The 25,096-nt window shown below is 38.3% G+C and overlaps 1 protein-coding gene across 3 annotated transcripts in view; it reads right to left on the bottom strand.

Moving 5' to 3' along the window:
• tcf12 (transcription factor 12) overlaps positions 1 to 20,030 on the bottom strand; it is a 190,871-nt gene extending 170,841 nt beyond the window's left edge. For 2 of the 3 annotated variants that reach the window (XM_036584376.1, XM_036584373.1), the window contains exons 1-3: positions 19,834 to 20,030; positions 18,801 to 18,893; positions 17,366 to 17,438 (exon numbers count right to left, since the gene is read on the bottom strand). In XM_036584376.1, the coding sequence (XP_036440269.1) occupies positions 17,366 to 17,438; positions 18,801 to 18,872 (145 nt within the window). In that variant the 5' untranslated portion in view covers positions 18,873 to 18,893; positions 19,834 to 20,030. The remainder of the gene's footprint in view (positions 1 to 17,365; positions 17,439 to 18,800; positions 18,894 to 19,833) is intronic. The other variant, XM_036584374.1, reaches the window with a different exon arrangement.
• Between the last annotated feature and the right edge of the window lie 5,066 nt (positions 20,031 to 25,096).

The raw sequence follows: 25,096 nt of genomic DNA, 5'->3' as shown, positions 1-25,096 counted from the left end.
TTGTCAATAAGAAATAAAGCCTGAACAAACAGAGAAAAAAATTAAAATCCCTCTCGTCGTTACAGTAATTACCATGGTAACAAACAAACGCGAGGCTCGGCGAATTCAAAGTGGAAAGCTTTACAAAAGCTTTAGCCGCAGCCAATCGTCTTTAATTTATTACTTTAAATCCTTCAAAAGACAAATTAAAACCAGGAACAAATCAGTGGTACACACTAATCCGCAAGTCTTTTTCAAGAGAAGAGATTGAACTTCAATTTGATTGGTATTTTGCACCACTGCAGAGAAGAGTAAGGGGGGGGGATCAGATCCCGAACCTAAAAATACCAGAGCAAGTTAAGTGCAAATGCGGTGGCGAATAAATCTATACATAGGAGAGGCTGAGTTGGCCACTGCTGAGGATTAGAGTCCTTACTACAATGGCTTCTCCTCATCAGCATTTTCTGTATCTAAAATGGAAATCCTGATAAAAGTATCAGGCCTCGGGTCACGCTCTATTCCACACTCAGGCTGTCGCGCAATCCCAGCAGCAGTGCCTGGGGCTCGCCGAGTGCTCGCATGATGCGTCCGTGTGAGAGAAGAAGACGCCATCACCGTGTTCTTTAACAACGACAAACTGCTCTTATTGGCTGAATGCGAGTCTGCACAGCATGCCATCTTATCCCAGGGCCTCTTCAACACCTGTGTGGTCAGGCCGAAAAACGGCGCTATCAAAGTGGCCTTATCATCCCACGGCGAGGAAACTTTTCCAGCGAGGAAATACAAACAGGCGAGCTGGCAGAGAGAGCCTGCTTAATAAACAGAGGAGATGAGAGAAAGCCTTGGACTGCACGTAAACCTCCCACAACCTCAATGGCAAAAAAAAAAAGGCAGAAAACACGGCTCCCACGCGACCAGGAGGCCAATAACACTCTCTGACCTGTCCGCTAACGCGTAGCAGCTGTCTAGCTGGCTGAGCGCAACACACACAACCACCACTCACAGGTGCACACAGGTGTGTACACACCAAAGGTCAGGATTACTCATTAAAATGTTTGGGGTCAAACAGGAAAAACCTCTTCAGGAACAACAGCAAATAAAAATCAAACGTCAGGCTTGGACGATTTTACGATATTATCGTCACAGTGTAAAAAAAGTCTCTGCCAATGATATTTGCATTGATATATGGAGCGTACGCGCTGTCGCTTAAAGAGTAACTACAATCCACAAGTTTCAGCTAACTCCTGGCTCAACTTTGAAAAATGCTCAAAAATGGGAGGGACATGTTGGAAGGGTCACTGCAGTGATCTACAGGTTTGGAGGCAGGGGCTGCGAGGGAAACCAGGCAGGCTGGGCTGTGTGTTTTTAGAGCTAGCGTACGTTAGCTACCAGAAAATACGGAGAGTGACAGAATCAAACGGCACTTTCGCAGCTGAGAGTCTTGCGAGGTTGATTTTTCTACACTACCATCCCCATCTTCGACGAGGGAAGGTGTTTCTGATCAGGCAGTGCATCTTGAGCCTTAACAGTATGAGCCATTGACTGAGGCCGCCGAAGAGTTAACGTAGTGCCAGAAAATGATTAGCAGTGAGCGGCAGAGGTATCTGAACGGCAGAACATTCCCTAAAACCGTGACAGCTAGCTTCTAATGATCTGTTCAGCATGTCCATATTCAATATAACCCGAGCCCTGATTACTTAGATGCACTGAATTCCCAATGAATAAAGGGGATTTCTTTGAACACTGTCTAAGTTTCATTCAGTTGGACATCAAGGTTGCAGACTGCATCACCGGTCAGCCAGGGTTTGCTGCAGTGGCCCTAAATCCTCACGCTCTGCAAGCTGTTCATAGCACTTACCAGTGTTACATCCAATTCGGTTCATTCATGTCTTGCCTGATCGACTTGGCTAAGAGGTAAACTGGGTAAACATGATTTCTCACTAAACTATTCCTTGTAGTATTTTTAAGTACTGAGAATTTTTGCACTACACTCGGTATTGGCATTAAATTTTAACTTCTGGCATCATTTACAACTCAAAACCCATTTTTCCTAGATCCAACAAAGAACTATTTAGGAAGCTAAGATAATCAGCGATTTCAAAAAATGAATTTCTCCCAAACTCAAAAATGACATTGGCATTGTAAAAGGACATACAGTAACTTTCATTTTTAAAGGTGTGAAGGATGAAGCTGAGCAGCCTAATCGGCTGTGGCTAAAAATCAGGCCTGCTCTGTCTACACACACTTCTGCAGCCTGGATCCTCCACACCCACAGGGATGGAGAGAGATCAAAAAGGGACATTATTCCTCTTCAGTGCCCGACTCACTTCTTACTCCCAGCTGACTAGCGCTTCATTGCTAGTGCTGGGCGATACATCATCTATACCTGTATTTGCTTTTGCTACTGTTGGAAATCACATTCTTGATTTTCCAACAATTTATCATGATCAAGTTATCGCCCACACTTAATTTACATGTATCATATAGGTGAAAGGCAGGGGTTGGCAATGCAAATGTTAACATAGGCCATTTTGTCCTTTCAACAAAAATCAAACCACCTTCAGAGCCACAACATTTAATGTTGATTTTACCATCTTGGCTATAAATATGTCTCAGTATGTGACTAATATATTAGTATAGGCTGAAATTTAAATGAAAATGCAAACTTACTTTGCTCTGCTTTAAGCTTTAGCTCAGCTGTAGCTGCTTTTCTCACATCTCTGGCAGGAAAAGTAGAACTGTTTCTTGTACAATGTCTCTCAACGTTCAACTTTTTACGAGGCTGAAGTCAGTTGTTTGAATTTTCTTGTTCCACCTTAAATGGTGTCTGAGGCGGCACAATGCAACTGCTGCACCATTTAAGGTGGAACGGGAAAATTCGAACAAGAAGCTGGTGAACGAGAAGCGACTTCAGCTTCACGACTTTTCAGTGTTTGACAGTTCCTTGTTGGAGATTAAACGTATCAGAAAACCAGCTGGAATGATTAAAAATGCAAATAAGTCCATTAATCTCCAAATCAGCAATGTCTTTAATCTTTCTCTTTGCCTTTTAGCTACTAGCCAGGTGAGATTGTTTTCTGCGTTGCTATGGTGACCAACAGTCTGCGCGGCAACCTTCAGGGTTAAAGGGTGATTTACCAGATATATATTAACTCCAGTGTTTAAGACCATTTATCGTTAAAACTGTGTTGAACGACCAGCAGAGCTTTATTTTACTGCAAAGGAGGATTATTTTATTTTTACCTGACCATCTAATTCTGCTGCGGAGCCGCAACAGTGCAGTAAAAGAGCTGCATGTTGCTGATCTCTGGTATAAAGGATATAACAATACACAAAATTCAAAATTCAATTCAATCTGATACAATGGCTTCTCAATACATTGCATTTTTCAGTGCGGTAAACATAAGGAGTATTTAAATATGCGCCTTATGATCGTATGTTAATGTTAATATGTTGACCTTTGCACCATGTGCACAGCATATAAGCAGGCACACTAGGGGCATAACGAAGCACATTCGATTTTCAATTTTGAGGTCAAGATTTAATGCGATTTCCAATATTCAGTGTCTTATAAGTGTCTTGCCACTACAGAGCTCTATTTATAAACTACACAGACTAGTTTGGCTCAGATAAATAAAAGTTAACAGCACTTCTCCAATGCCAGCCACAACACCCTATACCACCCTATAACAAAACAGATACCAAAAATTACAACCTTCACAATCTATAAGCTCTTTAGATATAAAGCACAGTCATTAGAGCAGGGACGCAAGCATAACGTTAGCCCCGGACCCCCCCCACACACACTTCACAACACTTTTATAGATCATAAATAAAAGATGCTTGGAAGAAACCAAGGGGAATATCAGCGATTTTTCAATAATTTCAATATAATGTTTCAATTTTTCAATATATGTTGATGTCCAACACCAGAACGTTTGGAAATTTTAATGATACTGAATTTTATCTACTCTGCTAAGTAAAACTACCGCTGATTCCAAGCCACCTCTCTTAGTGTTCCCACTATGGCTGTAGGTGACGGCCTACGAGCTTATGCTTTATGGCCATTAGAGGCCGAAAACCCTCAGTCTCTCAGAGTGGCCTTATGTAGCAGAGCAGTAATTAGCAGGTAAAGCTGAGTAAGCCAACAGTGTTCGTTCTACGTCTTAGTTAGGGCTGAGTAGTGACAGTGGCCCTACATCACAATAATTCCATTTCCCTCGGGGGAGACTCTGACCTCAGCCTCAAAAACATACACTCCCCGCGCTGACCCTGCGACCTCATTCAAGAGCGCTGCACATCATTTAAAGTAGACAAGTAGTGGAGGGAAAAAAAATACAAATAAAACTAATCTTCAGTGACCTCCACTCACATTAGCCCGTGTGCATGAGATGGGGAAATAACCTCTGCTCTGAGGACTGCTGCCAGCCCGAGAGCTGCTACGGATGTGTCTGACAAACATTTCAGTGCCTACTCCCCGGCGAGTGCTCTCAAATTCAATTCTGAGGTATGATTTAAGCTCACAGGACCTTAATCTTGTTTCCACATACAGAGGGACTTATGGGTCAGACATGTAATGAAATTGGAATGCAGTGGACGGTCCATCTCTCGTAAAAAAAAGAAAAAAAAAGGAGATGATCTGGCCTCCATGCAGTCGCGCGCCTCGCGCTGGGATTAGCAAGCCAAAGGGTTTTCAAAAACTTGTTTGGGAAACTTGCTCTGAAATTAAACAGCAGTCGTTGCTTTTCGCTGACCTGCAACTCCCTGACTGTAATTTGTCATTTCAAAGTAGGGCTTTCAATATCAATTGTATTCACAATCGAGTAATCTACTGATTACTTTTGGTATTTGGAGTAATCAAGAGTTAGCAGTGCATGGTATGGCCAAATATTTATATCACATATAATTAACATTTTTCGACTACTTCAGTTCATATTATATATATATACACATACATATATATATATATATACATACATACATATATATATATATATACACACACACATATATATATACACACACACACACACACACACATACATATATAATATACATGTAATAAATAAAATAAAAAATCTTTCAGATTTCTTTAGGTGTTAAAAATGGACGTCTCAGATTAATAAACTACTATCTTAGATAATGCTTAACTAAACTTTTTTTTTAGGGTAACGGTAGTTTATTAATCTGAGACGTCCATTTTTAACACCTAAAGAAATCTGAAATATTTTTATTGTGCAAAACAGTAAAAGCAGAACTGAACAATAAATAAATAAACCTATGTCGATATTGCTTTCTAACACCAGCGCCGCTGGTTGTGGTCCAAAATGAGTCGTGCCTTAACTCTGTAAGGCTGAAGTTGGCTTCATATTCAGCAGCAGTTATACTCAGTTATAGCAGTTACACATGTACAGGCATCTGAATGTAACTGCTGCACCATTTAAGATGGAACGGGAATTTTAAACTTTGTCAAAAGTCACTTGTCTCATACTTGAAGCCCATACGTTCACACCTCTGAGCAGACAGAGGGCGACTGAGGGACGGCTTCATTTTCATTTTCATTTAACGCATGACTGAAAAATCCCTGACTCAGAGACTCTGCTAAACAGGCTAGCGTTAGCATGGTTTGCTCTTTGTACGTCACATTATCATCATGTGGCAAACCAGCATAACGGTTATGACTAAACACATAACTGAGAGAATTTCGACCGCCCACTACTAATCAGAGTTCGCAGAATATGCCAAAGAATGAAAATAGACTTAACTGAAACGATAACAAACCATGCATAAACTTTCTGTGAAACATTTCGCCAGTAAAGAAGGAAGATTTAAAGGCTCAACAAAAAAAACGACGCATATAAAAATGCATAAAATTAATTGTGTCCATCAGGCGCTGTTTTTTTCTCCGAAAGTGTTTAAAATATACATTATATTTACGCAAACTGCCAAATAATCAATGCCGATTAAATTGTAGAATTTTTTTTTAACCATGTTTAATCAAGTAATCATGACAGCCCTACATGAAGCTGAAGTCTTAATGCAGAATGCCCTGTAAATAGGCCATTATTGCAGTTAATGTAAGGAAGCTCACAACCGCTGAGGACGGTCTAACGGTCTGAGGAGCAGGAAAGTGGGCGGGCGTCATTAAAAACATGCTGCCGAGGCTCGCAGCATCAGCGGAACTACGGCTCCGATTACTATTCGTCCTGAGGCACCAGCGGTAGTGGATACATACGTTCACGTCAAAACGGATTCCGTGCTTCGGCAGAGCGGAGAAGAAAACTCATCTTCATCTGCCTCAGTTTCAGCTTCCCCTCCCCCAGATGAAACCGCTCTGATGGCTCATCAAGCATGGCGCTGCTAGAGACTTTGTTTGAGCCATCAACCCAAAATAGCTATCATTATCCAATCTTAAACGCTGTTACAGAGATGGTATTACTCAAATATAGCTAGCAATCTAAAGCCTATTCTGAACTGACTGAGAACATTTCTCTGGTTTCCTTTCTTTCTTTTTCTCTCTTTTTTTTCCCCCCACTGATCGCCTCGAGACCATGACATGACCCTTTAGCGTGTCACCTAACCACTGACAGCATGGAAGTAATTACAGGATTCAGGTCAATAAAAGGGCACTTTGGGTCAAAACTGAAAAAAATATAAATACAGACACACACACACACACACACACACACACACACACATATATATATATATATATATACACACATATATATATATATACACACATATATCTACACCCACACACACACACACACATATATATACACACACACATATATATATATACTATACAGACACACATACATATGCACGTACACATGTGTGTTCATTTATTTACACCCCCAAACAGATTTGTCTGTGTCTGTAGAAACATTTAAATGTATATAAAAGCTTGGAAGCATTACTTAGATAATGAGTATGTTTCCACATATAATCATACAGGCCTTGAATTACCCACAGCTCTGCCTCAACACTCACTGATTTAAAACGAGTCATACTATCACTCTTTTTAGGCACACAATGATAGTGTTGGCAGATATGCTTGAAAAATCAGCACCAGACGTGTTTAGATTTGACTGTTATTTGCTGTATTTGTTTAACTGGGGAAGAATACAATGTTTAAGCTACGCTCGGCTAAAATATCTGCACTGTATTCATTTTGTTGCATTTGTAATCCTGTACAAATACATGGTGTTTTCTGTTATGTGTGTCAGTAATTCAAACCCAGGTAGATGTAGTTCCAATTTCTCCACCTGAACAACTATCTGCCACTCAACTATACATTCCTAATTCCTATGACCGCTTCATCAGTGTCAAGAGAACTGAAGAAAAAAGTTTACTTAAAAAAAGTTAATTATCTATGTTCAGCTAGTTGTATTTTGATGTAATTTTTTTGAGCACGATAATATATCGTCATATTGCCCAGCCCACATGTTAACGTCTTAGTTTTATGACATCACAAAATTAAAAATTAAAACATATTTTTCTGTTTCTGCACTTCTGGTTCCATACACAGACTGTATGGACTGGGAGTGAAAAGTGCACTTTTATTTAAGTTACACAATATAATACTGTTATAAACTACATTTTAAAACTTGTTTTGAAGCCTTCCTACCTTCTTTATTTGTATATTGTCTTTTTGGCCTCCTGCCCACCACAAACATTGCATTTTGGATCCCCAAGACAAAACTTTGGACACCCCTGTTTCACAGTATCTCTGCAAACACAAATTCCAGCCTCACCCCCCAAAACAACTATCAGAGTACACTCTGATTGGGCATATATGGCTATAGAAGAATAACTTGTTGTGGGTCCCCATCTAAAACAGATTCCATTTGCAAGACAATAAAGTATCAGATTCAGTCACAAGAAGCCAGCAGACGTCAAAGACTGACAGCTTTTTAAAGCCATTTGTGGAAATTTGGAAGAACCAACCTGCCGTCAGGACACTGATTGCTATGGCAACAGAAAGATCCGTTACAGCTACAGAGCCAGTCGGTGACCTGTGATAGAGAAACGCTATGTCCAGAACCTCACCCCCAAAAATCTCCTGGCCACAACAGTGGCCTTTCACCAGAGGAAGCCACGGTTCAGGCAGAATCTCGCACGCACCGCGTGGCCCAGCGGTTCAGAGAGCGAGAGTCAGGTTAGCTAAAAATAAACACACAGCACAGAGCTTCTTCACACACTTACTGTGGCTTTAAGAAAACCTAACAGGGGTTTTTCTACCACTGTCCAATAAGTGTGCTTAAACTAATACAGAAGTCAGTTCCACCTAGAAAAGTTTTCATTTCTTCACATGACCTAAATGTCTTGATATACACTACTGTGTAAAATGCAACTTGTTTAAAACCAGTAACCTCAGCAGTAAGAGTGTTTTTGCCTGTACAAACACTAAACACACCATAAAAGTCTGGTCAAATGATGTTTTGTTGATTTTCTAAGCGAAAATAAGTTAAAATCCTCTACAGAGAGCACATTTCAGCACATTTTAATGCACGATTATTGTAAATTTGCTGAATTTAACACACTGTGGGAACAAAAACAAAGCATAAAATGTGGCCTGTGCTAAAGTTAGGGCACATTTAATTTTTTTATGTTTAACTCGGCAAAAAATAATAATAAATTATGCACTAAAATTAGTACATTTGCCATATTTGAGTTTGCTAACTGTAAAGGACGCATTGACTTATTTTCACATAGAAAATCAACAAAATGTAATGTAAGCAGGGGCTGTTCAAACTTTTGACTGCAACTTTAATAAACACAGTAAAACAGTAACGTTAATTTTCTTGTTTGCAGACGAGTCGTTGACACTGTGTGAGAAGTTTGGTTCCAGATGTTTGGTTCCAGATGTCTCCTGAACCAAATCAGGTATTTAGTGATTACTATAAATAATACTGGGCTATGGTTTGGAAATTAAGTTAACACACAGACACACATAAAATCAGTGCTTACTGCATTTAGGTTAACTGTACTTATTCTAATATTGCCATCTTTCTGAGTAAATAAATGCTTATTGCCCAGATAAACAGTTTTTTTTTTTAAATTAAATGTATTTTTCTCAGGTGCCTCAGTTTTTACACACTACTGTATGTGTGCTAAACTTCTGACACAGTGAATCTGCGACCTATTATAAGTTTGCATAGTTCAGCATCAGACTTGTTTAAGTGGATTTAAATAACTATACACCACGCAATAAAATTTGTTAGAGATATGAAGTCAGCGAAACGTAGAAACGAGCTGAGGGTGTCTCAGGAGACACAACGGCTTCCGGAGCACAAAACAGTATCAAGTCGTTTTCTTCTTCTCATAACAGAAACTGCTGAAAGCCACAGTTTGGTGGTTTTAGATGTTGAAAAAAAGGTTTGAAATAATAATCCAGTTTGAAATAAATGCGTGCTTAAATGAGAAAGACTTATGCGTTGTTTTAAAGAAAGAAAAAAAACATGAAATTGCAAATCCTCTGAAAAGCCTTTGATGATAAGCTTTGCTCAAGTGCAGTTTTTGTCACCTTTTATATCTCTGTTCATTGTGCCGCACCGCAAAGCAGTTTTATGTTCATGCCGAGAAATTATCTTAAAACTCCAAGACGTTCACTTTTCTGAGTTCTGAGACTTTTTTTTTCTTTAAACAGAGGAAGATACTCCAGCTGAATAAAACTGTGAATACTAATCGTTTCCGATTCTTTCCAATCCCTCATTAATAATTAATCAGCAGATGACACTGTTTACTAATCCACAGACAATGCGAGCGGAGACGACTCACAGTTCCAGCCGTCAGGTATCAAAAGAACAGTCAGAGCGGAACTCCTGAACACCTCTGTTGACAAATGTGAGGGGAAACTGAAAAACACACGTTTTACTTATTTAATCATTATTATCTCTGAACTGTGGTAATAAATAGATGCAGCACTTTCTCTAGAAAGAAAACCACACTTTGCAAAACAAAGCTTCCTAATTGGCTCTTGTACAAAAAAAACTTTAAATGGCACGAAACCTTCACCTTATGTGAAGGTGGCTTAAACTACGTTCCTCACAAACATCTAAATTTTTTTTTCCCCTGAAAGTTTCGTCTGGGAACCAAAGGATGTTCCACAGAACCCTTTTTGGCGCCTTGATTTCTAAGAGAATGCAAAGTGCCACAATCAGACCAATACAGAAGTCAACAAAATAAAACAATAAAGTTCAGTTAGCACTGAAAACACTGTTCAGAAAAGACTGAAACTAGAAACTGAAAAGAAAAGGATAATAAGGGTTAAACTCCATCCTAATGACACTTTCTAACTTTCTCTATTTTCAAGAGTTTTAACATAATAGACACCAGTGATATAAATCAGCCTATTGGCATAAGCTTTTAATAAATCAATAATATCAACTATGGCTGCACGAAAAGTCTGTGTTTTTGTTGTTATTGTGATACAAGTTTAATCGTTAAGGACTGATGACAGAACATATCACTTCACTTCACAAAAGCAGCACCGAAGTAACATAATTAGAGAACAAGGGACTTAACCATTTGGCTAAAGAGGCAATTACAAAACAAAAACTAATCTATCCTGAACAACTATCCTGTAAAAATACTAAAAACTTGGACTCTTCTCACTCTTACTCAAATATATATTTAAATTAAACAAACGTATAAATTACACAAATATATATTTGTGTGTTTTGTAGGCCTATATTGAAAATAAAAACGTACGAAAAAAAAAAAATTATTTGTGTATGTAGCCTGAATGCAAAGAGTGACGCTGTGTCTTGTTACACCACACAAAAATGTTCATGCTGGCTCTAAATACATTATTATTATTTTTCTTATGCATGATAGCAATTGTGATTTTGTAATGTTTATTTTTTACCTATTTATGTATTTATTTATTAATTCTTTCCTTCTATTTGCTCTAAGACATTAGTTAGACTTCTGTTAACACAGAAAACAAAACACTATTTGACTATTTTAGCCATTTTATTTACAATGTGAAACAACCAGTGAATCTACATGCGTCTTCTGAGGTTTATATGTAATGTTGATGATGGAAAATAGAGGTGAGGGCAAAAAAATATGTTCTCTCTGGTGACTACTTTGCCACACAATGGCCTGCATGTACCTCACCACCATGGATGTATTTAAAAAAAAATGTAGGCCAAAAACTTCTCAAAACTATCATAGCCATTTCATTTAATAACTTTCTGTGAGGGAGCTTTTAGAGGCGGACGTCTGGTTCCTATCACCACCACCGTGAACAATCCTGACTCATTAAGTTTCCCTAGAACAGAGGACTTCACAAACCACACTGAGTGGCTTTGTTTACATCTTAACCACTTAATTATGCAGAATTTTCAAAAAATCTGTGGAATTCCCCTTTAAGGACCTTTAGTATACTCAAAAGCTAAACAGTACAGTACAATAAAGGTTAGAAAAGACAAACATTATTCTGCCTACAGGTACGACTCAGTAAAAGATTACTTTTTGTTTAAATGCTACAGAAAAACAATAAAACTGCTCAACCTGCTATTTGTACCATTTCTTTGCCTCTAATTTGTGATCTGTTTTGCCACACACATCTTGCCACACCTTAGTCATTCACCGAGGGCATTCACCAGCCTATAATCAACAGCAATACGCTGCAGTGTAACTAAACTGGTATAAGGTAGGCATTGTCTTAGAAGAAACAGCGTACAAGGACATATTTATGGCTTTATTCCACTATTGTCTTAACTGCGTCTTGGTAGGTCTCTAAAGTCGCCATTTCCAGTAAAGCAGAGGGCATTCGTCTTCGCACGGCACCGCATGCCAGCGTTATACACAGTAGCTAGGATGTGTGGAATAACCGTGGCGGAGGAAACAAAAGACAACTTTGTCGTTACACAGGTGAGACATGCCACACTGACCTGTGGATGAGCCAGGGGGCAGCGAGATCACACAGCTCCCTCACAGGCCTTACATTTTATAAAAGGTGAAAGTAGGCCACAACGATAGAGCACAAATACGGCTAACAGCCTGAGGACTGCATGTGTTTTCGCGGCTGCATGACATGGACAAAATACCATACTGTGATTCTATTGCTGTACGCCTTGCAATGAACTACAGATCATTCGCAGTCATCCTCCATTTAACTTCTTAAAGTGGAATAACAGTGATTTTTCCAATTTTCTGTATAGTTCAATCAAATAAATGAAGATATAAATGAAGTCTTTCAGAGTGGTTTGATGTAACGTGGCTCACTGCAGAGAAACCTGCCACCCCAGATTTCTTTACAGTGGTGGTGATAGGAACCAGGGGTCACAATGTCGACAACACAAATATCGCCATTTTATTTACTATCCAGAACCATCAGTGAACCTACACGTCATCTGTGGTGTTGTATGCAATGCTGAGAATGGTAAAATAGTGATGAATCCTAAAAAATATGTTTTTGGGGGGGATTATTTTGCCTCGCAACCCACTGCAAGTACCGCTCCACAGTGAATAAATTGGAAAAAATGTGTTGTAGGCCAAAATCTTCTCAAAACCATCGTAAAACAATGTATCAGGTATCAAAAACTGTATTCATAACCATTTCATGTCATCAATTTCAAGGAGGGAGATTTTAGAGGCATTAAACTCTTCAGACGTCTGGTTCCTATCACCACCACTGTGAACAATTCTGACTCAGTAAGCTTCTCTAGAACGGAGCATTTCGCATGAAGCCATTGTGAATTACTTTGTGGGCACCTAAAGCATTTACTTATTCAGAAATGTTGAAAAATCACTGGAATTTATACACCTAGATCAGCATTAAGGCCAAATTTGGCATTTATTTCTGTAGGTTCACAGAGTAAAACAAATACTATGCAAATATTTTAGCACCGTGACCCAGAGTCACCTAAATGTTCTGCTCCTCCAAAGTACCATACATACATCAAATATTGGTTTGAAACGTCGGCCAAATCATGCAATGCCAATATTTTGGATACATTCATTCATCTCTATAAAAATCACCAAAAATAAGTTAATATTTCCATTTTTATTACAAGATGCAACATTACAGAAGTATCATATTTGAGAAATTAGAAAGACACAGTGAGGTTTTTCCTAACTGGTTTCTCACCAGCATAGAAACACTTCCACCTAACGCACAAGCCATGAGCTAATGCTTCAGGCCGGAGCTACAGCCAAATTTTCAGAAGGCTGATTTTTTGTTTTCTGGACGAACTTTATTTGCCTTATTGAGCTTGTCTACACGTTACATTAAGATGTTTAGCATTCAGATCATATCTGGATAACTTTGGCTGGATTACACTTTTCACCAAAATGCATCTCCAGTCTGACCAAACGAGACCCGACTGTAATATTCCCGCGTAAAAAGCCCACCAACACAAACGCTGTTTTATTTTCGTTTACTTTCCCCCCCCCATAAGTTGTTAAGCTTTGCTTGGATGCTTTTATCTAACCCAGAGTGCAAGAAGGCTCTTGATTTGGGGCTAAACTCCATCTTTTGTTTAGATGTTTACTCTCTCACCCAGCTAGTCAGCGCTTAGCAGAGGCATTTATTGTACATGGATAACAAAAATGCATTCAAAATATGGTTTGAGTGATCCAGTCGTAATCCGCTCACACTGTTCACCGTTTACGCCGGTCAGGTAAATTCCGAATACAACTTGACCACCAAAAATGTATGTTTAAACAGGTCAAGTCAAGTCAAAGTTTATTTATATAGTGCTTTTTACAACAGATATTGTCACAAAGCAGCTTTACAGAAAAATCCGGGTCGAAGACCCCATGAGCGTCGCCAATGGCGACAGTGACAAGGAAAAACTCCCTAAGAGCAAGAGGAAGAAACCTTGAGAGGAACCAAGACTCAAAAGGGGAACCCATCCTCCTCTGGTCGACACCAGACAGCAAACAGCATTAGTATATTATATTACAAAACAGGGAAAACAGGCGGAGCAATGGTTAATTAGATTAGTTTTAGTTTATTTAGCAGCATCATCAGGAGGGTCAGGTAATTTGCCCATGCTGTGTGGGCTGAACACATGAAACACACTAGCACTTTTCCAGAGTTTTCTATTAGCCACAATACAAATAACATTATTTGTCAAACTGGCATTTTAAATAAAACAAAATCAGCGGATATTTAAATAATGTGAATAAAATAAAGCGCTACATTGAAAGTCAGAGGCAGCTGGAGTCACGCATAACCATAAAAGCGTGATGACGTTCAAATACAGCATGACTGCACTTCCTTGGCTCACACTATTTACACCACAACACAGAAATAATACCATAGCAGAGTGTTTGGAGCTAAAATCTCCTGATTTTGAATCTCGGCCCATTCTGATCGTGCGTCTCTACTCATAAGACAGGCCAAAGATTGTGGTGTCAAAGTCAATCACCAGTGGTGTTTCTTCATCTCACCAAGAAGGCTGCTCAACTCAAAGTGTCCTATTTTGGAAATCAGACAGGGTGTGCTCATTGCCATTTGGGTCATGTGATAATCAGGAATGCCATGCTATATTGAATTAAGAGTGTATACAGCAAGAGGACTGCATCATATCAGCTTAGCTTATTCACAAAACTCAACAGTAGGTTCCAACAGCAAAGAATGAATATGAGTAAAAATTACCTTACTTTTTTTTAATTATAAGATGCTAAAAGTGGCTTATCAATACCAACTTATCTTTATTTTTTCTTTACAAACTGAAAGTGGACATAACATAATCCAGGAATGAATGCAAACTGTTGACTGCAACCGTTTGCAGACTAACTGAGTGCTTATGTTAATAATATTCACACAGAATGTAATTCAGACGGCCAATCAGCAGTCTAGATTTTGAACCATGCGCGCTTACTGGTTCACCGATGCTGACGAGGTAATTCGGTCGTTACCATGAAGGACTGAGTTTCGATATTTAGCTTTACCAAAGACCACACACCCATCTATCAGAACACGCTTCATTCATCTGACCACTTAAAGGACGAGCTTACATCACAAACTGCACACGGCGCATTCACAAAAGCTCCCTGCAGACACTTCTGCCGCGCCATTCACTAACCCACTGAACGTGTGTTCTTTAGACAGCAAACAAAGCGCAACAAGGGCCTTGCTTTGTTATTTTACATAAGACATGCTTTGAGGAGGCATAATGCGCGATTGTTGCCTTTTCCAACGCTCACATTAGACAATAGATGTACTTTAGAATTATGTGCTGTAGTAGTTTCTCTCCAGACATGACTGAGGTTTTAAAGGCATATTACTATATATAAACCAACACTGACTGTATTCTCTACAGCCAGCTGTCTTAAAGGGCCCATATATTGCAAAACTGAATTTTTCTCACTTTTATTTTTAATAAAAGAGTTTGATGTAATATTCAAACACTGTAAAGATTTCAAAACATATCATACACTCTCCAGTCTATATATGGAAACCAAGCAGCAAAAAAACAGCCTGTTTTGAATTAGCTGTTTTTGTGATGTCGCAACAAACAGCACATTTACATATCTGCCTATTCAGCCCACAGCAGCTTAGCTCCACCCATTCGTGCTGCAGATGAATAGTAATTCAACTCAGACTGCTTTTTGAATGAAGCACAGTACAAGGCAGCCAATCAGAACAGGGGTCATTTGCATATATCGGTCTTAAAGGCGCAGTAACAAAAACAGACAGTTTAACTCTAAGGGATAAACACAGGTTTAAAGAAATGGCCCTGTAAAAATGACTTAGGACCGTTTTTGGTACATCAAATTGCACAAACGTCATAAAAAAACCTCAGGGAAAAATAAAATACAAGAATAGTGTAGGATATGGGTCCTTTAACCCCATGGTATTATTACACCAAGCCAAAGTATTAATATAAACATTCCAAGGTATTATTACACACTTCTATAACCTAGGAATAGCTCCATTAGTTTGCACTGAAGTCCCTCTAGCCACTGAATAATAAGCTTTTGTATGTAAGAGGCCTGGATTGTAAAGGGGTTAAACAACAACTGTAAGTCATAGTAGTGTCTATATTATATATCATGGGTCTATATCATGGAAAATCAAATATCCTCTGCTTTTTGAAATAAGAGTTTGACGTAGCACGCAAACATTGTCAAAGTTTCAAACGTACAATTTACTGCACTGTCCATATACAGAAACTAAGCAACAGCAGCTTGATTTGAATTCACTGATTCACTGTGATGTCTCGTATTTACATATATCTGCTGAGCTGTTTAGCCCCACCCATTGATGATAAAGTTATAAGGAGTTTTTCAGCTTAGTAACGCACAGTACAGGGCAGCCAGGACAGAGGTCATTCACATATACAGTTTTAGAGGCACAGCAGCAAAAACAGCCTGTTTAATTCTAAGGGATATAGGGACGTTTTGAAATGGTCATTTAAATGAACGATGACCATTTTTTGCTAAATAAACACACAAAAAAAACATAAAAAGTGGACCTAAGAAGAAAAAATAAAATACAAGAAAAAATTTAGGATATGGGCCCTTTAAGAGAGGGCAATGAGGACAGCAGAGCCTCAAGGGAAAAAGCTAGGAAGCACATGTAGAAAAGTCAAACCGCCAGTTTAAATAAAACATAATGTAAACATATGGATGATATGCTGTAGTTTCAATACAATCAAATACAATTAAACAAAAGAAAATAGGATGAAGCACCTACTACCAAAAAAAAAGGAATAAAGAAAGTGTATTTTTTATGAAACAATTCCCGACAAATGCATTGCAGAAGAACCCTGTACAGGAAACAATACCCAATTCACTCCAGTGAAATCACGCTGGTGTGACCTTGAGTTTCTGGCACAAGAAAAAAAAAAAATAATAATAATTCTACACCAACCACTGGGCTGCAGCAACCGGGGCAGATGGGCTTACAGCCTAATTGAAATAAGCACTACATTCAAGATAGTTTTAACTGAACAAGAGCTGAGAAAAGGTACAACGAAGCCTCAGAGAAAGCCTCAGTTGCTAATGATGCTGTGAAAGATGGCTGTCTAACCAACAACATGTTGCAAAATGTCAAACTTGACAAAAAAGCTGCTTTCAATCTCAACATATTTACAGCCCCATGTTCAATCGCAGTCCCAGATGGATGTCTGAAGCTCGAAATGTGTTCTCCAGTCCAAGCTGCAACGCCTAACACCAAGGGGGGGGGGCGGGGGGAGCAGGCCACAAAAAAACCACGACATGAACCTGCACAGTCTCCTTTTGGCTCCTCATTAACCTCAACTCTAAAATCTAAAACACCTTCAGAAGCATCTGGAATCCATTAGGTTTACCAACAGCAATCAAACTGCACTGAAAAAGCACCTCGTTGCAGCAGCACGTGAACAGAGCGAGCGAGACGGAGTCTCGTTAAAGAAAAAATTCTTAAAGGAAGTACCTGACGCGCTGAACTGGCTGCTTCCTAGAGTGGTCGGCCTGTTTTTCCCACTGCTCACCGGTGGCGAAAACATCTAGAGGAACAGAGACTAATTATTTTGTGAAAATTTCACAGCCATTGAATTGTGCTAACAATTGCTCCAGCGTGTCACACAGGCTAACGTAACCACAGCTGTGTGCAAAAGTTTGGGCACCCCGGTCAAACGGCATGTTTTGAAGTGAGAATTTGTTAACACATCCTCTACAGAGGATACTACACATTTTAATGCACAAGTACCGTTTATTTGCTGAATTTAACAAAAAATAAATAAATAAATAAAATGTGGCCTGTGCAAAAGTGCCCTCCCTCCCCAAAAAACATAAATTGTGCACTAAAATTTGTAGAAAAATACCATTTTTAAAATCAAATTAGTTCCTTGTAGGGGAAGTGTTCACTTATTTTTACTTAGGAGACCAAAACATGCATTTTGACCAATGACATTCAAACTTTTGCATATGATTTAATACTCATTAATTAATAGATATTTGTACAATGCTATATATTTGTACAATGCTGTATATATATGTATATATAGAGATAGATTACTTGTGTTAATAGCACATGTACAAATAGAATATAACAGATCAGTTGAAAAAAAACTAAATTATTTATATATACACACACATATATATACACATACACACACACATACATATATATAAATATATATATTATATACGTATTGTATATACATACATCCATTCATCATACTGGGCCAGTCATTACTTTACTCATTACACACCATGTAAAGAGCTGCTGCTGTGTTTGTAAATTTACATATATAAATATATGTACAGTATATCTGTGTGTGTGTGTATTTGAACACACATACATAAATATGGACATGCATATATGAATATACACATACAGAAGATAGACAGATAGACAGATAGATAAATAGATAGATATATATATACACTTCAAAGAGGTAAGTAAAACCCTTAAAAGTAAAATGAGCAGTCGTGTTCATAATCTGATCCATCTACCTGCCCAGGGACAGCAGATGAAAATGACCCATTTGGCTAAATCTGGCTTATTTACATCGTGAAATAACACTGATTAGGGCTACCTGTCCCTGTTAAATACATACATAAAGCAGAGTAAAGTGAAATAATGTATTAAACACAATGAAACAGCTGTAGTGAGTCTTCATGTGCTCCCCTCCAAACACCAGTTTAGTAAGCTCACCTCACCAGCTCCGTCTAATCAAGACCTGAATTATTAGATCATAGGTAAATAATAAGCATGCTACAGGAAACTTGGAAATCCCTTCCAAAGAAAGGACATGACGCTCAGCAGACTATCGGGTCATCCCTATTCTAAATGATCGGTGATAAATGAGATATCCCAGTGACAAATCAGATAAGGGAGTGATAGAATAACCCAAGTGTCTTACCGCACTAAAATCCAGTAAGTCACTCAACTCCTTATCAGTTCCAAGAGCGGCGATCCGCTGCTGGGGGTTCATCCTTTCGGCCTTTTACTAAACCTACAAAAGCACACATACAAACTCTAATGGGACTGGGTGGCTGTGAGCTGCCAAACTAAACCACACTCATATGCTCATGTGGTCACCTTCACCATGGCAAAACACAACCCCTTATGGCACGGCTCTTTAATTCAGACCCTGACTTCCTCCCCTTTCTCACGCCTTTAAAAACGTGTATAAGCCTGCCTGTGTCTCTCATCTCATCATGGGCTGTTTTAGCTTTTCTCTGATCCTGAAAATCATGAATGAGCTCTATTAATGTAATGTAATGTAATGTAATGTTAGCTCCACTCTTATCACAACTACTGTAGGATATATGGCTGCATCTAGTCAAGCACCAAGGGCAAATACACAGTGCTTAACTGAATAAAAATGACATCTTCAATAATAAAAGTCTTTTTTCAAAAGCTCAGGAGAAGAAACAGGCATAACTACGTTACTGTATTCACAGGTAAAAGACTTAAAAGAGGAGGAAGGAGAGAGAAAGCCTCGTACATGAAAGCCTGGAGTGTCACACATGGGCATGCAGCACCTGTATAAACGTATACATTGAAAAAGAGACGATATTATATGTGAAAAAAAAGCCTATTATAATTTAATTTTCATACGGAAAGGAACCAAAACATGACGGTATCTGTGTAAAATTCGCCGCTGTTGACTACAAGGCAGCAGAGCAGTAACGGTTAGTTTGCAAACACGTTGGTCTCCATTTAAAACAATTACTCAGCAAGGCTTATCGTGTCTATATGAGCAATAACGACCTTTTGGAAGACAGAAACGTCAAAAATTAATATCCACATTCAGCCTAAGTAAGAAAAAGTAGAGAAAAAGCCTGCGGTACAAGGTTTTTAGTGTCGCTTCTCTCAACACGGCAGCTCCAGTCTTTTCTTGTATCCCAACTTCTCTGGAAAAAACCTCCAACAATCTGCAATATTTTTACCTCTTTCTCCGGTTTAAAATCCGACTAGGGCGATCGGGCGTGGCAGCGGCGGTGTGTCTCTCCTCGGTTCGCCTCCGAAAGACAACCAAATCGATATCTGTGTGATTATATTTTATATTTTTCTCCTCCTTGTTTGCAAATATCCACTTAATATGTAACTTGCGAGTTTCCCTTAGGCGGACATTTTTGCTTGGCGATGGCCGAAGCACGACGACGGTGACGTTTTAGGAATGTATCCTTCCGCCGGCCGGCCTGCACTGCACTGAGGTGGTGAGTTTATATGAGACAAAATAAAGAATAAAAAAAAAAACAAGAAAGAAAGAAAAGATATTCACACACAGTCCTGATAGGAAGGAAGCATGTTTTTTTTTCTTCACATTTTTGCCTGCAGTTATGTTAACTTGATCCATCTTTTGGAAATAATCCTACATTAATATTAAGAATAAACTTAAAAGCTTGTCCTGTAGGTCCACCTCTGTGGTTTAACCCTCTATTCAGGCTGATCATCTGTTTTAAAAGTTTTAAAAGTACTCTGAACACATTGCTTAGTTTTGGCTCAGTATTAATTTCTTGTAAGATCTACTTGCCTTGAGGGTTAAAACTAATTTTAAAAAGGCAAGTGACCCAAATTAGAAATCAAACGTAGCTGGTAAATAAATATCCAACTTTTAGGAATAACTCACATCTTGTATTATGATTTTAATCAGCAGGGGAAAAAAGCAACAAAAGGCGAACTTGAGTGGGTGTCGACTCAAACACGGGGACTATTTTTTCTTCCGCAGGGCCATGAATGAAAAAGGGAGAAAGAAAAAGAGCTGCAGCTCCCTCCTGTTCTCAAGTAACTTTTGGATGCATAGACTGATTTACTGCTGTTTTTAAGTAGCTTTATTGGACCTTTTACACTACATTTTAGAGAAAATCTTTGATCCTCTTTTCTAGTTGTGAGAAAATGACATTGAACTTGATGTTGCTGTGATGATGTGCAAACCTCATATTAGATTTTGGTTCAGAGGTCAGGTATTATTCAGGATTAGGTTTCTTCATAGAGTGTTTAAGGAAAATGTTTGGATATTTATGTTTATATTTGTATTTACATTTACATCATGTCATCCTGCCACCAACACCACCACCACACCACCCTTTCTGTTGCAGCCTGGCAAATAACTCATAATTTTACTTGCTGTACTAGTCTAATATTGTATGACAGATCATGACAACAGTTTGGTCTCAATTTTAGACCCTTCCAACTCCTTCATCCCACCTCAACTATTTGCATAGTTTTTATTTATTTATTTATTTATTTATTTATTTATTCATTCATGTATTCTATAACTGTACAAGTGCACCCAAAATCCCTCATCTTTCTCCTTCATGACTGAGAAAAGCAAAATGTTTTATGATCATGATCAGCACAATGGAAGGTACTTTCCCTAGATTTGTCTGAAAACTCAGAGTGCCACCTGTTGGACGAAATGACCCCAGATGTCAGACGCTGCCGGTGCCGCTGCGGCTGTATGCTGCGGACTGTGTGGACGGGCAGTGTTGTTTTTTGTTTTTACTGCCTTCCGTTTATGAAAAGAATTTAATTAAAACTGTTATTATTATTATTATAACTGTATTATTATGATTATTATTGGTGTTGTTGTTGTGATAATTGTTGTTGTTGTTGTTGTTTGTTTGTAATTCACCACCATTTTTACTGAGTAATCCTGCTTTGTGAAATACCTCTCAGAATTTTTATTTTAGCTGGTTAATAGTAGAGCACATGCTTACAAATGTGTCAGACAAGCGCTCATCTGTGATGACTAATATTCACTCAAAAAAATAAATAAATGAATTTTAAAAACTCTTTTTAAGAAGACTTTTTCGACTTGGCCTCATCATTTTTCCTCAGGGGAATCCCCGACACCATCTTAAGACCTGTTACTTCACTGTAGGAGCTCAGGCGAAGTTTATTAGATGAGCCTTCAGGGGGTCGAGGGACTGAGTGAACGCAAGTGTCGACTGGACAGCTTGCCCAGAAATCTTTGCAATCTGATGCAATGGCACAAAATATTCAGAGCAATGAAATAGTTTAAAATATTTCCTACTTCAAAACTATAGCATTCAGTTTGCTATGTTCAAACTAGGCTTTAGCAAACTACTCCATCCTTTATGAATGCAGAGACTTCATTACTCTGCTAATGTGCTAGTTAGAAAGCTAAAGCCTAGCAACAACAAAAAGAAAGGTGATACACCACGGTTCTAAAGTAAAGCTGAGAGCCAGATAAAGCAATTATTCACAAAATATATGTATATAATGTTCAGACTTGACTGGCGACCTCTCCAGGGTGTATCCTGCCTTCCGCCCAATGACAGCTGGGATAGGCTCCAGCACCCCACCGCGACCCAGAAGGATAAGCGGTGTAGAGGATGTGTGTGTGTGTGTGTGTGTGTGTGTGTGTGTGTTCAGACTTCTAAAAGACCGTTTTGCATTGGCCTAATAACCCTGACAGAAAAACTGGCATAGATTAGCATAGCTGTTCACTAGCAAAACCAGCATATCGCTGCTGTTGGGACAAAACCTCATATCTCTATTTTTGGCGTTTTTCAGTTTTTGACATAATTTGAAAATACCTGTTGCCTTTTACATTGTATATACATTTTATGATGAATGGGCCAGAAGAAATGGCCAAAAATGACTTGCATTGAAAGTAAAGAAGGTTTTTTCCTTCTCTTGTAAAGTTCTCATTTTAGAGATACAAGGTTTTGTTCCAACAACAGCGAAATGCTCTGTCTTGGATGCTGGTCAACCAGTATGACCATCCTGGGTGAACAGTTAAACCAGCACCAGACCAGCATGAACCAGCATAAACCAGCTTAAATCTGTCTGTAGTGGTCTGAACAGGGCAGCTTGCTGAAGTTAACTGAGCCAAAGATGAGTTTGTGCAAACTGAAAAATTCTGGTCCACTGAGGTCTACTTATGACATTGTTTTGTACCAAAAATAATCATAATTCTTTTTTGCATGACCATTTTTCAGTCTGATCTCTTTTTATCTGCAGGAATTAGACAGACTGTTTCTGTTTCTGTGGCTTAAAAACTGATTTACAGTTGTATGCGAATGTTTAAACTCCCCTGGCCAAATTACATGTTTTGTTCCTTTTCTAAGTGAAAGTAGCACATCCTATACAGAGAACGAACTTATGTCATTTTGTCATTTTCCTGCACATTTTAGTGCACAAATTTAATTTATTTGTTTAACATGTTTGAAAATTAAACATAGAACTAAATTCAGCAAATAAACTGCAATTATGTATAAGACATGCAGAAGTGTTTTCTCTGTAGAGGATGTGTTAACTTATAAACACTTAGACAAAGCATGTAATTTGACCAGGGTGCCTAAACTTTCGCATACGTCTCTGTGTAACTGATGTCTGTTCTAATTGGCCGACCTATGTTGTGCCTCATTCAAAAAGCAAAACTGCTAGGCTGAAAGGGTGGATATATGTAAAAATGTTTTTAGGAAAATGCTCAGGGAAATGTCTACATGCATTGTTTTTTTGTGACATCACAAAAAAGATCAGTTCAAAACTTGGCAAGTTTGGTTGTTTTTGCAGCACATTTTAAATATATGGACCATATGGACCATATGGACTGGGGATTGAACAGCAGATTTAGAAAGTTTATCAACGCTTACATGGTATATCAAACTCTTTAAAAAGTTCTTTAAAAAGCAAAAGAAAAATCATTTTCCCATAATATGAGCTCTTTAAGCCAAAAGTGAAGATCGTCCAACAGTAATGTAGCTTGGCTCTCCTCCTGTTGGGCACTCTTGATGTTTGTCTTAGATTCTCTGGCTGACTTCCTTTCGATACATACCCCCCCCACCCCCCCCGCCCGCTCTGTGAAACACCACCCAGGATTTCACAGTTAAACAGATAACTTAAGCAATATCTTGAGTGATCTTCTCACTGGACAGACCTCAGTATTGTTATTATTATTCAGTTAAGATCTCCCAGGATACAATGCTGACAGAAAGTATGTTTTTGATTCTGCTCTGCATATCCTGAAGTATTCTTGAACAAATAAATGCTTAATGCCTGGATAAATAGATTTACAGATCATTTTCTCAAATGTTTTAAATTATTTTTTTTAATTAAGGCAGTTGTTGTGAGTTGACTTTACTCATATAAGAAATAATAGCACTGTAGTTTAATTACTGCCAACTGAATTCGAAAAAAAACATACAGGGGCAGATTAGCCCACTGAGACATAGGTCTCATTCACAGTGGGGCCCATTAAAACATACAAAAAATACATTACAATAATATAGTAAACAGAAATTACATCAAACATATCTGTATAAAATAAGCCAAAAATGACATAGAATTACATCTACAGCTCTCATCTACCAAATGGTTTAAAAGTATTTTTATATTTCCAATTAAATAAAAGGTAAGAGTTTTTGTATTTTAGCACTCAGTTGAAAGTTACTCCATGCTAACATGGTGTTACATGAATATGTTTTATTATAAATTCTGTCGATGAGAGAATTGTACATTCAACACCAGCCAGTTTTAAAAGTAAAAACCAATCAATGCTGCTGTCTTCTTAGATATGGTAAGATGACAATCCAACTTTATAGTATAACTCACAGTGATGGGTTACAGGTCTGTCGCCAGTAATAAAATGAAATGCACTGTGATTGACAGCTCTAAGGATTTTAATAGTGACGGAGCTGCATTCTTATACACACACACACACACACACACACACACACACACATCATCTAAACCACTTATCCTTCTGGGTTGCGGTTGCATTCTTATAGATCACCATAATCAATACTGATAAAATTGTTGCTATAGCAACTTTTTTTTTTACTTTCAAAAGACAGATAAGCTCTATTTGCCTGTGAAAATCTTATTTTAATTCTTAGTTTCTTTATGAACTCATCAATGTCTGCCCTAAAAGGTAAAGAAAAAGGACCCTTAGAAACCATAAGGATTTAAACCTAACGGTTTTGCTCTCTAACAGGAACTGGCTTAATTGTTTCCAATAGAGGAAACCATCAAATACATTTAGAATCAGCCACTGATCATCTGTTAAACCATTAGGATCCTTTATATTGTGATATCAACTCATTTAAAAAGTCAAAGCACATTACAAAATCACCAGAAACCAACAGAAATACTTGACTTTATGTTTTTTTCAGCAGGCTTGTCATCAATTCAAAATCCCCAAATACTTAAAGCGTGGAGCACAGTCAATGACTGTACCAT

This window comes from Colossoma macropomum, unplaced genomic scaffold (assembly GCF_904425465.1).
Source record: "Colossoma macropomum unplaced genomic scaffold, Colossoma_macropomum, whole genome shotgun sequence".
Classification (NCBI taxonomy): Eukaryota; Metazoa; Chordata; class Actinopteri; order Characiformes; family Serrasalmidae; genus Colossoma; species Colossoma macropomum.
The sequence above is the reverse complement of the archived record's forward strand: the minus strand, read 5'-3'. Positions and strand labels throughout refer to the sequence as shown.